At 44.5% G+C, this 18,860-nt stretch overlaps 2 protein-coding genes across 2 annotated transcripts in view; one reads left to right on the forward strand and one right to left on the reverse strand.

Annotated features, from left to right (window-relative positions):
• LOC148542670 (palmitoyltransferase ZDHHC20-B-like) overlaps positions 1-11,228 on the reverse strand; it is a 70,154-nt gene extending 58,926 nt beyond the window's left edge. Inside the window, exons 1-2 of the mRNA XM_088467457.1 lie at positions 11,156-11,228; positions 1,155-1,416 (exon numbers count right to left, since the gene is read on the reverse strand). Coding sequence (XP_088323583.1) covers positions 1,155-1,215 — 61 coding nt within the window. The 5' untranslated portion in view covers positions 1,216-1,416; positions 11,156-11,228. The remainder of the gene's footprint in view (positions 1-1,154; positions 1,417-11,155) is intronic.
• The window catches only part of LOC148542671 (deoxyribodipyrimidine photo-lyase-like), a 43,054-nt gene continuing 35,377 nt past the window's right edge, over positions 11,184-18,860 (forward strand). Inside the window, exons 1-4 of the mRNA XM_088467456.1 lie at positions 11,184-11,327; positions 12,848-13,335; positions 14,085-14,230; positions 14,306-14,488. Coding sequence (XP_088323582.1) covers positions 12,891-13,335; positions 14,085-14,230; positions 14,306-14,488 — 774 coding nt within the window. The 5' untranslated portion in view covers positions 11,184-11,327; positions 12,848-12,890. The remainder of the gene's footprint in view (positions 11,328-12,847; positions 13,336-14,084; positions 14,231-14,305; positions 14,489-18,860) is intronic.

Consider the following 18,860-nt stretch of genomic DNA (forward strand, 5'->3'; position numbering starts at 1 on the left):
CACGAGCCACTTAGTTATCACTTTTGCCTTATGGCAAGGTGCTCCATCATGCTGGAAAAGGCAGTGTTCATTATCAAATTGTTCTTGGATGGTTGGGAGAAGTTGCTCTTGGAGGATGTTTTGGACAGTGGCAGGTGGGGAGTTTGACTGGGGCGGTACACCTGTCAAACCGTAACGCAGGTGTCCTAAGGCAAGCTCAGGGAGGACAGAAACCTCCCGTGGAGCAGAAGGGCAAATACAAATACAAAATAAACATGGTGCATGAGATCTAAACTCTAAGAATTTTGTGTTCTTAAGCAAAATTGTGAGTGATCCCACTCCCATGGCTGAGAAGCAACCCCACACATGAATGGTCTCAGGATGCTTTACTGTTATTATATGCCAAATGAATTGTGCTTTTAAAAGTTTGTAAGTATGCTATATAAGAGCCAGTACCATAACATGCAGAAGAAGAGCAGAGAATATAATGGAGCATCATAAAAGGTTATTCATTATGCAATATGTCATTAGTTATGTGCACAGTATGATTTCATATCCATGTCATTTAGGAAGATTCTACTTTCTGTACCATATTTGGTCAATTCATAAAAAACATCCTCAGGATTAGAGTAACACATCTATTGATGGCTGTATAATGTCAACATCACATATTTAACTACTCACGTATAATTGTATCTATTTATATGAAACACACAGTTATATTTACTAAAGTAAATAGTTTTTGACCAACATGGAAGTCATTTACAGTATAACTGGGTGCAACACTGCACATCACATCTAGGGTCAATGCATCGGTATTTAAATAATTAAATAATTGCTTATTTTGGTTGTTCCAATGTATTCGATGATGCAAAAGTGGAAATAGTATGTCAAAATACTGCTTAATGGCACACTTTCTACCTATCCTTATATTGACCTTTTCCAGATTTGTCCCAAATTACTGGTCATACAACTCTCAGGTGACATAAGTGCTGTCTTTACGTCAAACGCAATTTTATTCCTGTTTCTATCAAGATAGGACATTGGCTTGGGCAACCACCAGCTAACAATTTGCTTTGTAAATCACAGTAATCATTTATTAACTAGACGCTAAATATTGACTATGAAGTGCTAATATATGAAGTCCTGAAACAATGTTCAGTATCCTCTCTTACCTGTAAACTGGCTCTGCACCACACAGATAAAACCAAAGATTAGGAGGAGTGTTAGTCCCATGTCATACAGAGACGCCTGAACAGGTGTGAGAAAGATTGTCCCTTGCACTATGAAGTCAAGCTTGATTCACGGTCCTCTAGGAAACTTCACGCATCACAGGTAGATAATGAGCGAGTATCATGTGACATCCTTTTTACATCTGGAATGAAGCGCTGGAGGGATTTTTCACAAATGACAATAAGATAAGCCTCCACCCATCTCCTGTAATGTGTAGTATAGCAGTAAACAAAAAACTCTCATGAATGGTTGGGTCACTGTATCCTGCAGCACAAAATGCATTTATCTGTCAATATTTAGTAAATTGTGTGTCATATGTGGCATCTTTGTGCAACTTAGAGTACACTGGACTGGATACATCTTTTGTTAAAGCATGAAGTTACCCATGTAGTTTTTCTTCACTTCTAACATCTTAATATATATTCAACAGCATATAAATAAGTGTACCGCAAAAAGTCATCATCAACAAACTTGCACTAAGCCTAAAGGGGTTTTATTTATTTATTTTAAATTACTTTATATTGAAAGTTTCATTGTATAAACAGGGGAAACACAGGGCCTGATTCAGCAGAGGGCAGAATTGCAAAGCCGCACACAAGTCCAGATCACATCATCCATGTAGAAGAGAAACCATTAACTAGTACTGAGGCCGAGAGATTATGATAAAGCGAGGTAATGTCCCTGCAGAATGCTCCCCCAAATCCCATACACAAAAGAGTATGCAGAATAAAAGGTTTAGCAACCCAGTCGAAGGCCTTTTCTGCAACGAGAGCCACCCCAGAGTCTACATGGATTTCTCGCTGACGGTACGATTGAAATGAATGTCTCCTAGTAGTGTCAGCAGCCTGTCTATTAGGAATAAAACCCACTTGATCTCAGTGGATCAAGGATGGCAATATTGGGGCCAGGTGATTAGCTTATATTACAGCAAAAAGTTTCAGATCAATATTTAAAAATGCCTTTACTGTAGTGAACTTCATGGAGAACACCTATGCAAGTTTTGTGCACTACTTAGACTCCTGGCCATGGGCGTAACTACCATAGTTGTAAGGGGTGCAGCTGCTATGGGGCCCAGAGCTGAGAGGGTCCATCTTCCTTGCCAAAGTTACATGTGTTATATACATTTTTCATCATTGGGTGGTACATAGGGGCCCTCACAAATGATTGCTATGGGGCCTTCAAACAGAGCCGGCCCTAGGCATAATAAGCAAATGCCCAGGGGCATTCCAGGGCTCTGCCGCAGTCCCCCCCCCCCACTGGCGCTGCATGCCCCTCCCCCCTGCTGCCGTGTGGAAAGCTGTGCTGGGATCAAGTAGCTGATCCCAGCATCGGCACAGCAGGAGGAGATGTGCCCCCTACGGGACACATCAGGGTCTGGCGCTGGGATGCTATTTCTGCTCATAGCGCCGGGGAAGCATAGGCGGCAGGTAGGAGTTGGCGCCGGTCAATTGTCGGGCAGGACTTGGCTCCGGGTGAGGGCTTACTATAGCCCATCACCCAGTAGCCTTGGTACAGCATCGGCCGCAGCTGGTGTTTGGCTCTGGCCGCGAGCCAAACCCAGCTCGCGGGTCAGCAGCTAATAGGAGGCAGACGTGAACAGCCAATTGCGGCTTGCCGCATCATGGCCCCACCCACTCGCGGCATCTTGTATCAGACGCCGCAGAGTGGGAAAAGGCAGTACGGCAGCAGAGATGGAGGAGTGAATACCTCCCGAAGAGAGCGTCGCGGCAAGAGTTCCGGCGGCCGCGGAAGAGGTCAGAAGACGCCGTGATCAAGAAGGAAGACAGACGGAGAGGACTGCGGGGGAGGAAAGTAAAAGAGCCAACGAGCTCCCCCCGCAGCCTTTTCCAACGGAGTAGGTAGGCCCTCCATGAGGCCTAGCATATACCCCCGCCCTAGACCACCAGGGTTGTCGGGCACTAGGCCCATGGGGCACTGTCGGGCAATAGGCCCATGGGCATATAGGCGGGCCAAATGGGCTAGGGCCGGCTCTACCTTCAACACCTAGTTACGCCCCGGCTCCTGGCACTTTGAATAATGAATAATATAATGAATAATAGTTTAACTCGCAGCAAGTTGTTCTAAAACATCAATACAATGTGACAGAAACAAAAACTAAAAAGCACTGTACAAAGTAAACTGGAAATCGAAAATCAATATAGAGTATGCTCTATATAAAGTGAAATACCGAGGCTCAGATAAAAAATGATTTTACTGATATTTAAACATATTACAAGACAATGTATAACAATAAAACAAAACACACCAATAAAATCATTTATAGCAACAATCCTGCTCATGAGTTCAATCAGTGAAAATCACTTGTTAAATGCAAAATGGCCTGAATATGAATCAATCGGTCTAGCAGCCAAATATATAACTGAAATACTGGACCTTTAAATATGTTTATGGGTAATACCTTCCAAAGGTGCAGCAAATTCCATCCCCAATCTTTAGAGGAGTAAGGTGCTGTTATATTGTAATCCTTGCATATATAGTAATTGATGCCTATGACTTCACACCGGTATAGAGGCAATATGCTATATTCTATCGGCAATGGGCGTGAGGTAACCAGCTCTTCCCGTACTGACAGCATGTGCAGGCACTATAGTACAAGCGAGCCTCAGGTTTCAAAAATATCTATCAGAGATACATAATTGTTACTTGTATTCCAATCAGTTTCAAAGTTTAAGTTTGCTACTAGCAATCATTTTCTTATGCATGATATAGAAATGATTGTTTTGTTTTCAGCACAGCAGTCATCGCTGATTCATTTGAAAAAATATATATATATCTTTACTAAAAATATGATTGCAAATAATTGGAATAAACCCAAAGGTGCAAAAAAACGATGCAGCCCTTTATATAACCTGAGGACCAGTGAATCCTCTAAAAAAATAATAAACATATGTCAACAAATACAAGGTGCGGGCTCATCAGTAGTGTTCCAGAGTAGTATTATTACACAGTTGACAACACTATGATGTCCCAAATCCTCTGATATGGATGAAATAGAATCAATCTTTCTCCATGTTCGAGGATGATGACAAAATACCGACATTCACATGAAAAAGAAAGATAACAACATAGTGTAAAACTGTATATGCAACAATCACTCATGTGCACTAGAAATAGCGTGAAAAGGAACCCAAGGCAGAAATATGAGTGATGTATGGGACAATGTCCCTTTAAGAATTAGGCTTACTTCATGCAACCTTTCTCAAAACACATAACAGGTTCTTTACAGACACCAAAAAAGTGAAGAAATAGACAAATAAATGGGACCTCGTCCCTTAGATATTCTGCTTACTAATAAAGAACTTGAATCGCAGCTCAAAGAGAGTCCTTTTTTCCAAAGTACACAATTGAATAATCCCATTGATCCAGGCAAATCATATAGTGTAGTATATAAATAACATTTAATAGACCAACTTTGGTCAAACACAATAAAATATGTAGGACAATAAAAATTACAGAAGGATTCACTTCCTACGGGACATAGGGCCCGATTCAGAGTTGGGAACAGAGGGTCTCATTCAGACCCGCTTGCGAGCGCTGTACGCTCGCAAGCGGGTCGATGTTACCCAAATACGCATACGCGCGACAAAGGCTGCTCCGTCGTGCGCATGCGCGAGACCCGGCGAGCGACGGGGAAGCAGTCGCTCGGGGTCTCGCACCAAAGGGGGCGTGCTGTCGATGTTCAGTGACAGCACGCCCCCTTTGGTGGGCGTGCCGGGGGCGTGGCTGCCCAGACGGAGGCGTTCCCATGGGAACGCCTACCGTCTGGGTCCGGCCCCACTGACATCACTAGTGATGTCAGTGGGAGTGTTTTTGGCTCTGATAGAGCCAAAAGCACTGCGGGCTTGCGGCAGACGAGACCCTACCGCAAAGGTCTCGTCGCAAGCCCGATGGTCGCGATTGTCTTGACCATCGCAACCATCTTTTTGGCCGCTCGCATAAGCTGTGGGTGGCCCTAATTCAGAGCGAGCGCTCTGGTCAGAGTGTCCGGCTCTGAATCAGGCCCTCAGATGGAACCCAGATGTAAATCACTGTGATGTAGCGATGAGTTAATGTCTGATAAGCCTATCTAAATAACTAAAACTCAGCCAGTCCGAAGAGGTTTCTTATCCGAGAGACCTCTTAAGATTTTCTGGCCATCTAGGTTTTAGTAAAATGAAAACTTCTGCCATATTTTTAATTGAGATGTATCCAAGCTCTTTAAGCATCATGAGGATATTTTGTTGCACATGTTTAGGGATTGGAGACTTTGGCGGATGTAACAGGGCAGTAGGCGAACAAGGAGCAGAATGGTCCCATTATAGATCATGTTATTAAAATGTTCTTAAGTTCTGATGCCTGTGGATGACCTGTCTCCCCTACCCCTCTTTTTTTTGTTTTCCTCCTGTTATTGGTCCCTATTCTTTTTTCTGTACCCCTACAATTTATTTTTGCATATATTCAATAAAAATTTGATGAAAAAAATAAAAATTTTCTTAAATTTGAAGACCAGTCGGATATGTATCAGCCCCATAAATGGTAAGCATCTGGGTGACCTATACCTCTAGGTTGCTTGCTAAGAATCAACTTAATCCTGCAGTCTCCATATACATAAGGGGGAAACCCTGCCATTACACCTACCCTATGGTAGACTGTGGGATTGTGTCCTGTCAGGCTGGAAACAATGCGCCCAGGGGCCACTGACTGCTCTGTGTCCTGGCATGATGTAACCCTTTAGAACACTTCCTCATCACAGAAGCTGTAGCCTTTTTATCACAAGCTGCTCTATATTATCTGGGCCCTGAAATTCTCTGTTTAGTAGTGGTGGAGTCAATATTTTGTGCCATCACAAAATAAGAAAGCTTAACATCACTATAAAATTTCTCCTATCCGCTTCCCTTCAGCCTAACCTTCAGCACAGAAAAAGGGGTCCTCTTCATCCTGTTATCCCTGCTAACTTAGGCCTGGGTGTGGACCCCAGTGCACCTTTACCAGTTCATTCTATGTTCTTGATGTTTATGACATCTGGTGCAGATATGCTAGCGGGTGTATCTCGGGCCTGTGCAGCTGAACTGACCACCTAGAAAGTAAAATGTAACAATTTATCTCCTCTCACAATGACCTTCTGCTGATCTTTAAACTAAGTTGTCTGTGGTGAAGGATAAATTGGCTGATCTGGAGGATAGATCCAGGCAAAATAAGTGAAAAATGTGTTGTATTCCCAACTATCTCTAATTTGGAACTGCCAGACTAGGTTTCTAAATAGTTCCAGAAACTCCTCCCTGAAGCTTCAACATTTCCCCCGTGATACCCTGATGCAAGTCCAATGCTTTCATGTTCAAGAGAACATTTTGCGGGTGGCTCTGCAAGCTGAGAGCACAGATCACCTGGACAGATTGCAGAATTATCTGGATCTGTCAGCAGCTACCCTGGTGAAGAGAAGATCCTTCAGCTATCACAGAGGCACTAGACGACAATGACATCCCTTACCGCTGGGGATTCCCTGTGAAGCTGTTGGTCAACTATGACTCCTCTTCCTACAGTTTGTCATCTCTTCCATTGAAGCTGGTATTAAATTGCTGGCAGAATGGGAAATTAGTTTCCACTTGTACATCAGGCCCTAAAGACCCGGCGACCCAGAATTGGTCTCAAGCTACGTGAGATATATATACACCCTACATATATAGCTGGTGAATATCTTTGCTTATTTTTTATGTTATATTATCTACACCCTCATGCCCATTGCTTTATTTTCTAGGCACCTATACACAGACTTTACTATTTGCTTACTTGAGCATTAGATAATGTCTGCTCTTATATTGTTCAAGACTATTTACATCATATTACTGGTATGATTATAGTCCTTGTTTATTGGTTTCTGCTTTCGCTATATTTTTTAAATGTTGTGTAAACAGTAACAGTGTGGGTTGTTCATTAAAGATTTTAGTCCTGGTTCTCTATTTCGTTAAGTCACTGCAACTTTTTCTACTGTTTCTCTGTGGTCAAGCCGCTGTGCTTCCCGCTCTTCCCTCATTTGGCAGCGGGCAGGCATCTCAAGGGTGGCTATACCCATGGGCTGCTCTTCTCATGATTTGCATTTTGCCATTTTCCCCCTTCAATGACAAACACAGTTGTCCTAGTATTAGGACTCAGTTTTCTTGTTTTTCCTCTCCTTTATTTTATCCTTTTCTGCCCACTCCAAGATTTCTTAGGAACTTTTATTTGCTATATTTCCAGTCAACATTGCCGCAATGTGTCCCTGGTTCCAAATCCCGTCTAGATTCCACCTGCACCCTCAAAGCAGCAGCGACAAGCGTGCGTCTGTCTGTTAAAGGGTGGTGACACCCTCAAAGTGTGCTACACAAACAATAAAGAAACTGGTTCAGGGAATTGAGACAGAGAATAGGCCAAAGAGGACCATTCAGCCTCCGCACCAGAAATAAAGCAGAACAACCAGTCCCTCGCTGAGAAAGTGGGGATGGCCTAAGTAGCTCAGCTTACCGCAACAACTGTATAGCTTTCTGGATTTGTAAGGCCCTGTTCGGGTCTGAATAAGGGCCCGTGTACCATCACAAGGAAAGAGGCAGCCTGAGCAAAGAGAGGGCGTACCCTCCTACCCACATAGCCGCGACAACTTGACACTAGTACCGGGCGAACTGAGAAAATCGCTATCTCCCAGTGGCAGGCCTGTCTCGTCAGGCTGAAGATATATCCGTAGGTTCAGAAGAAGAGGATCGGCTGGCAGTCCAGGCCTGCTCGGTACTCGATATGTCGGCCCTTGTAGAGGCCGACAGTCTATGAAGAAACAGACCTTTAGGCTGAACCAGAGGACAAAAAGACTTAACAGACTTAGTCTGAGGCCTTGTAGTGGGCATAGCTGAAGGCGGTAAACTTGTCGTTAGTAATACTGCCAATGTTACTACAATCTTGTCAAGGTCAGGACCAAACGAGATCTACCCCATTGATGGTATCTGCACCTCTGCATTCCCAGAGCGCAGCCATAGGGTATGACGGAGGATACAGCCGCAGCCGGAACTCTGAAAGTTAGGAGACTGGTATCCAATATAGGCATTTCCACCTATGCAACTGCATATATTACGTGAGCGACCAAATACATTTGAACCCCAGACGTGATGGAGGGGAAAATACATTACAAATGCATCAGCTCAGTATGCAATAGTATTAACCAACCATGCTATAGCCATGGTAGGATGGGTAACAACCCCTGAAAGCGAGTATACTGATTTCAGGCAGAGTTACCACCTACGGATCCGAAGAATCCAACCACGCAGGAATGGGAAGCGTAGTAACGTCTGTAATGAGACGAATAACATGCCCATCCACCACAGGAGGGGCTCGTGATGACCCTCAGGGAATTTGGGACAGGAGGACAAACACTGTTGTAATACCTCGTATCTGGCAACAGCCAGAGTCCCTCCATGCGAGCCACCCACTAGTCAGCAACAGGGAACCCGAAGGCACGTAAGACTGAGGGTGTAAGATACAGGCACAGGATCAACATTCACTCTACAAGAATGGACCTGCTACCAGCCCTAAAGCAGGGATAATAAAACCTGAAATAGGCTTCCCCACATGTAAGAGGGAAAGAGCCCAAAACAGTATCCAGTACACGGCAGAGCCAACTGGGAAGTAACCACAGGGCGTCAACCACGCCATCTTGCGTTTCGTAGAAAACGACATCCACCCAGGGTGGCTGTGGTAATCCCTGCAAGGGGAATGACAGACTATTGTGGCACCAGGGGGAATTCATATACTGCGAAAAAACCTTGCAGGGAGCGGTAGTCTGTGTCACAGGGGAAGAGTGCAAGAAACTGCAAGATACCCTGAGATGAAAAGGGCAGTATGGTGAAGTAACCCCCAGGAGAGGTACAACAATGGGGCCCGCCCGGCGATCCGCAATTGAGAGGATCCCGAGAAAACAAACCGCCCAAGGGGGTCGTGAAAGGGGCCGGCACCAGATGACGCCACATACAGAACCCTTTATGAGTTAAATCCTCCGCATTAACACCTGCAGCACATGGCTTGCAGGATAGTAAAAATGGGTGCAGTATAACGCTCTCCTAGTCAGACATATCTGACCAAGCTTGGCGGAAATATCAAGCAGCGCTATACTGGTCCTGACTGATGCTAAAATTAGCTGCAGGGACCCATTTTCAGCGTATGCAACACACAGTTCCACCCAAAATATGGCAACGGTGCAGCACGCAACAGTATGTAACAAACCTCACAAATATTAACAAGTATATAAATGTGAGGTCTCAGTACCACCCTAAGTACAGCTGTATTAGGGCAGATAAAGAAAAGGGATAGATATACACTGACAGGTGAGAGAATAAAGAACAGACAGTCAGCACTAGCATAAGTCACATACCATGCAGAAATATATATATACATAAACATGTCATACAATATACTGCACTATGTCACTGCATTCAACTTACCCAGATTCAGTGTCTGGGAAGGCTACAGCGCTGTGTACACTGACCTGATGGTATGCAGGGGGACTGGACCAACTGCCATCTCCAGAGATTTCTGCTGCACCACAGAGAAAATGACCACTGGAGACCTCAGAAGAAGCGTGGCCCGCGGAGGAAGCAGCTCAGCGACGTCAGACTATGGTTACTGAAAGGCGCGCTGAGCTGAGGGGAGGAGTCGCTGTAACAGGGAAAGCTTCCTCCCCTGGCCGGCTATTAACCCCCGGGACGCCGGCTCCCAGCACCGATCGCTAAGTCCCTGGTGGTCTAGTGGACACACGGGATATGGGGAGGCCCGCCGCCACTGCCGGCGCCTCCGGTCTGTCCCCAGAGACACAGGACTGCATTTCAAATGCGCGGATCACTGCAAGTGGTGACCCGCGCCTTACCTGCTCCCCGTGGATCCGGCAGCAGTCCTGGGCGCCCGCAGAGTCCGGCTAGTACAGACTCTGGGGTCCCGCTGAGATCCCCAGATCTGTACTGGCGTCTCAGCGCCAGCGGGGTGATGGAGCGGCAGCTTAGACGTCCTATGGAAAGTCCGACGCTGCCGCTCTGGAGAGTCCAAAGTAAAAATAAAAACTTAGTCCTTAGAAAAAAATAAAGCTATGGGGCTGCTAATCAGCCCCCACTGCACTAAACGGTGACCCGACTCCGGCCGGGCACAAACTTAAACTGAGGTGCCTCTGGCTTGGGGGTGGGGTTATAGGGAGAGTGGACCCAAGTGCATCCTGGGAGCTAAAAGCTTTAACTGCGTGGTGCCCGGATATGGTTCCCAACCTATACCCCAAGGTCAACCCTGTGGACCCTGAAGTAGAAATTGACAGAATTTTCATATTTTGGCCTCTCTTCACCACCACAATGGCTTTGAAATGAAACAAACTAGATGTGCTTTAACTGCAGACTTTCAGAATTAATTTGAGGGTAATTACATCCAAATCAGGTGAACGGTGTAGGAATTACAACGGTTTCTATATGTGCCTCTATATGTGTCCCCCACAGCTATGAGTCCCTGCACCACAGCGGACCCCGATGCAAGCCATCGGCTGCACCGCCGCTAGTTCCACCACTGCGGCAACCCTAAATTAAGAGGGAAGTCCAGAGCATTTTGTACTTGATGGAAGGGGTATACGTTGGTGGGTCTTAAATTACATGTTACACTGTCCTGAAAATAAGGGCATTTGCACAATAAGAAGCTGCAGTACAACTACAATTACGTTCGTCCATATTTTAAAGAGCGTGTTATCCATTTCTGCTATAGATAACATAGGTTAGGTCCCTGATACACTTCGCGTTGAAAGAAAGATCTGGTTTCTGCCTTGAGTCAGGGGGCCGGATTAGTTGGCCCCTTAGGTTGCCGCGGGTAATTAAATGTGGCTCAGAAAGTAATTTACCTGTACACCCACAACACGACGTATATCTCACCAGAGCACAAATAGTAGTCTAGTACCTACCAGTCCCGTACCAACAGATGTCGCTGTCCACGGAAAAGGATGCCGGAAATAAAGGAACCGACGTCGCAGTACGTAACCGTAACGTCATCCTGAAACCCTTCTATCTGTCCTATAGCATTATGTAATGCGCTGCCTATGTGAATGTTATACAAGACTGGAGTGCGCGCCTCAGGTACAGTACCAGTAGATAGTACTAGTAGGGACTATAGTGAGTGATGGGTCAGCTAATAACAGGGACATGTCTGGATTATGTGTGTAAAAACATTAGTGTTCTCCCTAATGCACAATTTATTTAGTTAATGATCAGATCTTTGCCACACTGATGGTTCCTGCACTGTCCGCAGATGCAGATTTTATTTTTCTATCCTACGGTATTTCTTGGAGCCGTCTGAGTATACAGAAACTTGTAGTTCCTCTATTGATGCATAGCCACAGATCGATTGTTTTTTTTTTTGTAGCATTATCTTAGCTTTTGCTGCATATCACCACTCCACTATTCTGTATACTGGATTTATTGGTTTGGGATATTGCCTGTTCTTTTAAATCGATGTGCAAGTTATTGTCCGTGTTTAAAATATTATACAAATCAAACATTATTCATGTGGAGGGCGATGGGGGATGCTATGCTTTCTTGCCCCAACATGGATTTTTCAAGGCAGTAAAGTAGAATTGTCATCGTAATGTATATTTCTAAAAATAAATGCATTGAAAATAGTGACATCAAATAATTCCCGATTTGCTTTTTACAATTTAATTTTTGTATAGTTCTACACCCATGATCATGCTAAATGATTATTCAGATGTTTTGTGCTTGAGCTGTATTGTTTTACTGGTATAGCTGCAAGTATGCATGTTAAAGTTGCAATCAAAACTCTGGTGTGATGTCTCTGTTTAATGGCAAAGCTATTCCAATTGGGTTTAAATTATTTAATTCATAGCAAGCTAACAATATCAGTACTTGCACATCTAATGGTGCGTACACACGGTACGATGGGGGGGGACGATCAGATAACTATCGTTATCTGATTGTCCTGCATGTCTTGGAAGAGCGTTATCGAACATCCAACACATGCTGCAAGCCCCTTACAACTATAACGACCTGCAATTAACGATCTCGGGTCCCTATAGTAACCAGGCTAACCTGGTCAATATCAACCAGGTATGCCTGCTTGCACGGACTACCGACGATGGTCGATAATGACCATACGTGGACGAGCATTGACCATCGTTTGGTCATTTGCAGGGGCCAGAAGCTGTCAGATTTAAATGATAACGATAGGATCGTTATCGTACAAATCTGACAGCTTATCTGACCGTATGTACGCACCATAAAACTCACATCATTTTGTTACAAAAACATAAATAGTTTCCTTTTGATTTATTATAATGTGTGAAATGCAGCATTGTGGTTTTATACCTATAAAACAAGACTGGAAACTCTCTTGTTTACAGTTACATGGACAATGCCATTTGCACAAGAGGGAAGTAAAATCCTGTGCTTTATATTATATAGCTGCTGCATTAAACCACCAGAAAACATACAAATTATTTGCACCTAAACTTTAAAGGGTATCTTGAATGTACTGACGCATTTCAAAAGTTGAGTTGTTAAACTGGTATACACTTTGATGTCATAATCTGCCTATTCAACTGAACATTCAACTGAACTCAATGTATGCATTTTTTCCTTAGGATTATCTTGTCTGCAAAGCTGGTTGTGCGATATCTATGTGTAATGCGTCCTTTGACAATAGCCAGAACCATGTCTCAGAAGGGAAAATCCCAAAACAAGAAAAATAAAGAGTCTGAGGTCGCAAAGTCTGATGGGGCCCAAGACAAGATGTTGGACCCCAAGGCAAAATCATCTACTGTATCTAAAAGCCCTGGAAAACGGAAGTCCCAGGAAACCAGTAAGGGCAAATCTAAAGTATTATCTGAGGCAAGTAGTGGGGGAATCTCAGATGTTGATACTAAGAAAAGAAAGACACAAGAAAAAAAAGCTGACGATGGAGGAGGATGTCTCTTAGAGACTGTGAAGAAGTCTCGTCTGGCTGCTGCCGCATCTATTTCTGACTTTAAATTTAACAAGAAGAGGGTGTGGTTGGTGTCTAGTGAGGGAGATCTGAAAGACGATGCCTTGGGCATAGTGTATTGGATGTCAAGAGATCAGAGAGTTGAAGGTAAGTATACCCATTTATTGTGTGCATCTTTCATTTGATAGGTTAAGAAATGCATCCTTAATGTCACATTTGGAAGCAACTATTTTATTGGCCCTACTTGTGTGCCTCGGCAAAATGGCTGCACCCACAGTGTGTACACTTTAGATTTCTGTTACATTGTAGATTGTCATTGTTCCTGCATGAGCCCTGTGGCCCTACAGGAATATAGATAAGAGGTGCATGCTGATCCATCAGCTTAGCCTCCAGTGTTTATATTAAACAGAAAAACAAGCAGCGACTGCAAACTGGTAAGACTCGATTCCAAGCAAAGCAAATGTACAACACATTGAGTGACACACAGACTTTGTTTTAAATTGATGTCTCAATGACGCAATATGCAATATTGTGCTGTGTAATTTCCCAGATACAGATGTGCTATCACTAATATATTGATGTACTATTGGAAAACGATGCACCCTTGCCAGTTTGAAGTGTTTCATCCAATACATATACTATTGTGAAAGTGCATCTACTGTATCACACATATATTTATATTTCTGTGTAGAAAAATTAAGCTTCTTGCACATAATTCATGAATGACTGTTCATCCACTACATATACTGTATCTTTTTATACTAAGTTGTATATGATCCTATACTGTAATTGTATTTTATGTAGCACAAAAGCTTTTTCAATGAAATTCCATTTGAACTTGATGTATGACACTGTTATTATGTGTGCTTGTTGCTACAGCTCTGTATCTCTTTCAGATAATTGGGCCTTCCTGTATGCTCAGCGCCTGGCTGTGAAGCAAAAGCTGCCATTACACGTTGTCTTCTGTTTGGTTCCAAAGTTTTTGGAAGCCACTATTCGGCACTATGGCTTCATGCTGAAAGGCCTGAAAGAAGTTGCTGAGGTATATCTAAGCATATGGGGGGCTGTCTACAACGGAGGTGGAGAATTTCAGTAATTTGCTTTTCCTCTGTTTCAGGATTGTAAGGAGCTGAACATTCCCTTCCATTTGCTTATTGGATATGCCAAAGATGTTCTCCCAAACTTTGTGAAAGAGCATAGCATAGGTGGGGTGGTGACTGACTTTGCTCCCCTACGTGTCCCCATGCAGTGGGTGGTGGATGTCTGTGAACGATTACCTAAGGATGTACCACTTGTCCAGGTGAATGGTTATAGGCATACCCAGAAACTTTGAAGGTCTTCCCCTGAGACTGACCTTTTAGATAAATCTCAGTATTAGTGCTTATGGCTGTTATCTCAGTAATGGCTCTGTGTACTTTCATTTATGGTTTTCACTGGCATTCTACTGTCCGTTTCCATTATTGATTGATTGTTTTACAATTAGTGACAACTGCAACGTTTTCCAGATCATTTTTTCATAGATTTAAACCAAAAAGAAAATGTTCGATACTACTACTAATTTCTTCTGAGTCCATAGGCTCCACAGGGAGACCTAGTGGTGTAGGTGATGGAACAGCTCCCAGGATGCACTGGGTCCACTCTCCCTATACCCCGAGCCAGGGACACCTCAGTTTTGTTGGTGCCCAGCCGGAGTCTGGTCACCATTACGCAGGGGCTGCTTAGGCAACCCTTAAGCTTCTTTATTTTTATGATTTTATTTAATTTGTTTGATTCTACTAGAGAGCGCAGAAGCAGACTGTCCCTGGGACGTCTGCGCTGCCGCTCCGTCACCCCTCCGGAGCCACAACGCCAGTACTGATCTGGGGATGTCGGCGGGCATTCGGGGGTCAGCGCTAGCCAAGGCCCCCGCGGAGGATCCTGACTGCAGCCGGACATAATGGGACAGGTAAGGCAGATGACCCGCACGTTAACAAAATGGTTATTGTGTTGCCAGGTGGCGCTGGATATACAAAAAAGTGTAGAGCAAAAAAAAAAAAGGAGAAACGATACTCAGTCTGTTTCAAGAGATGAAAGGGTCCTCGCACAAATCACTTTCTGTGGAAAAATCCTTAGGGTCTCCAGGGATTAGTCCGGTTGGCACATATAAGGAAAAAAATACAAAAACAGGAGAGACCGTCTTAATGGTCTAATATTGTGTTCCAGATAACAATTGTGCATCAAACATAGGGGCAAAAATGATATAACTCCGTCAATTTATCGAATTTAATCAGTGCGTACCCCAACTCACATCAGAACATATAGTGGGAATACCAAAAAGGTTTCTTTGTATTTCCCGCCCACTCAGTGATTCCAAACAAGTCTCCTATAGTCACACGTCATAGGTAAAGAAAGTAGAATAATGCATACCCTACTTACGTATTACAGACGTAATGTTCTGCGTATAAGGGTTTCTTTCACTATATGTTCTGATGTGAGTTGGGGTACGCACTGATTAAATTCGATCAATTGACGGAGTTATATCATTTTTGCCCCTATGTTTGATGCACAATTGTTATCTGGAACACAATATTAGACCATTAAGACTGTCTCTCCCGTTTTTGTATTTTTTTCCTTATATGTGCCAACCGGAATATTCCCTGGAGACCCTAAGGATTTTCCACAGAAAGTGATTTGTGTGAGGACCCTTTTATCTCTTGAAACAGACCGTTTCTCCTTTTCTTTTTTTTTTGCTGTACACTTTTTTGTATATCCATCGCCACCTGGCAACACAATAACCATTTTGTTACAATTGTATAGTGAAATATAGTGAGTTTCCATTTTTTTTGTGTTATACCGGAGGCAGCAGGTTTTGTGCACCATTTGTAATAGTACCTTTTTGTATCGACACCCGCACGTTAAGGCAGTCTATACCTCCGGTCTCAGGGGACAGACCGGAGGTCGCTGGGTGTGGACGCAGGCTATAGCCTCCGCGATCCACTAGACCACCAGGGACATTAGGTGCAGGAACCAGCATCCTGGGGGTTAACAGCCAGCTAGTGGAGACATCTTCCCCGTTTTAGCGGCCCCTCCCCTCAGCTCAGGGCGCCTTTCTTCTGAGGTCTGGCTTTCCTGAGATGCTCTCCTCCTCCGACCACGCCCCCTCTGAGGTCTTCGGCAGCCATTTTCTTCATGGTGCAGTCACAGTTCTCTCAGGATAGCACATGGTCCGGTCCCCCTACATACCTCTCCCTTGGGTTAGTGTATGTAGCACTATAGCTTACCAGACATTGACTATATGTAGATGATTGTCTTGCCAATTTGCAGTAATTTCTGCATTGTATGTAACTTGTACTTGTATATAACTTGTGCTAGCGCTGCCTGTCTGTGTCTACTTTTTCTATCTGTCAGCATATGGCTATTCCCTTTCTCTGTTTCATGCCCTAATACAGGTTTTGTTAGGGTGGTTCATACATAACCATAGATAATATAAATATATATTTCTCTAATATTTGTGAGGTCTGTCACATACTGTTGTGTGCTGCACTGTGCCATATTTAAGCAACAGGTCCCTGTAGCTTACCCAAGCATAAAACATGACCAGTATATTGTTTCCCTGCTAGTATTAGTACATACTCGAGGTTGCATTGTATCCAGTGCCATATTGTGTTATCTTACTCTGCAGAGATGTCCGACAAGGGTAATGAACACATTTCTGCACCCATTCTGCAATGCAGATTATGTACTGCAGATGTTAGTGAGGAGGATTTGGTTCGGGATGGGTTGTGTGAGGTGTTATAATCCACCAGGTACCTCAAACCCCCCGACATCGCTACAAGTTGGGCGGTCTTTTCTCAGATGCTGGCCTCCATTGCGGGCCGTCTAGCGGTCCCGGCTGCTTTTCCTCCTACGGGGTTACCACAGCAGTCTGTCCTTCCCTCATAGGGACTACTGCTCATTATGCAGACCCCTCCTGTGTCACAGCAGGCTGTAATTTCCACACCGGGATTACCACAGGGTATACCTCCACCATGGGTGGATGTTTTCTCTACTTCAGTGCAGAGTCTGGCAGCTTCCTCTACGGCCATTCAGACCATGTTGCAGAGTGAGAAACCTGTACAGCCAGCTAAGCGTCCTGTGTTGTCATCTCAGTCCACACAGCTATCAGAGTCTGAGATGTCATCTGATGACGGAGAAGTGTCTGACGCCTCTAACCCAGACTCCCCTTTGCAAGAGGCGGAGACTAAGTCTAGGATTAATATTCCTGCCTTGGTGCGTGCGGTCAGATCCGTATTGGTTATAGAGGATGACTAGCCAGCCCCTAAATCCAAACATGCTCTAATTAAACAGATAAAGGTGACTTCTGCAGTATTCCCTTTGTCAGATCAGATACATGGCTGCGGCCTGGCAATGGCCGGGTAAGAGGTATCAACCTCAAAAACGTTTGGCCTCATGTTATCTATTTCCTGAGGCTCATTGTAAAAAGTGGGACTCATCCCCTGCAGTGGATTCCCACGTTACACGATAGATTAGAAGTGTAACGTTACCTATGCCTTCCATCTCTTCCTTGAAAGATCCTACAGATAGGAAAGTGGAAACTTGCTTGAAATCAATATACTCTTTCTTTCAGGAACTGTGGTCCACCCGGCCTTGGCTATCAACTGGGTATCTAAGGCTATAGAGAGTTGGGCTGATGCACTTGAGGACTCCTTCCCCTCGTAAGCTCCGGAGAATTGGGTGTCACTGGTTGGCCACATCCGGGATGCGGCTGCATATATCGATAAGGCCGCTCTGGATGGTAGTCTACTGACCTCCAGGGTCTCAGCCACGACCGTGTCTGCTCGCCGTTCCCTGTGGCTGCGCTCTTGGAGCACGGATGCAGATTCTAAGAAAGGCCTGGAGGCCTTACCCTATAATGGGGAGATTTTCTTTGGTCCAGACCTGGACAAGATTGTTGACACGTTGGCAAAATCAAAATCTGCGTTTCTGCCTTAAGCAGCTGTTCCTTCAAATTCTCGAACCTTCTCCTTTAGGTCCTTTCGTCCCCAAGGAAAATTCAAAGGACAGTCCTTTCCTAGACAGTCCACTGCTAAGAATGCCGCCAAGCCTAAGAAACAGGCCTGGAGCACAAGACGTCCTGCCTCCAAACCGGAGATAAATCCTCAGCCTGACGGGACGGGCCTCCTTTTGGGGGACCCCAGAGTGGGAAGCCGAATTCAATATCGCCCAGTGCTGGTGTCAAACCACCAAGGACGCTTGGGTAAGAGAAGTGGTCTCTCAGGGATACGCCCTCTCATTTATTCGAAGACCTCCCCACCAGTTTTTCGCCACAGGTCCTCCTTCAGGCAAGAACAAGGTCTTGCAGATCCAGAAAGCCATACGGTCCTTGCTGCAAGCAGGGGTAATTGTACCAGTTCCACTATCTCAACGAAGTTCTCGTTGTTCTACTCTCTTTCTGGTTCAGAAACCGAAAGGGTCTCATCGACCTATCCTCAACCTCAAATCTCTGAACAAAATCCTCAGGGTGCCCAGGTTCAGGATGGAAACCTTACGCTCCATCGTACTGGCTATGGAACCTGGGGATTATATGGTCTCACTGGACATTCAGAACGCATACCTACATGTTCCCATAACGCCTTCTCACCAGCGTTATCTACGGTTTGTTATACTGCAGCAACACTTCCAGTTTCGGGCAC

This window comes from Taudactylus pleione, unplaced genomic scaffold (assembly GCF_031769625.1).
Source record: "Taudactylus pleione unplaced genomic scaffold, aTauple2 ptg000010l, whole genome shotgun sequence".
Taxonomy (NCBI): Eukaryota; Metazoa; Chordata; class Amphibia; order Anura; family Myobatrachidae; genus Taudactylus; species Taudactylus pleione.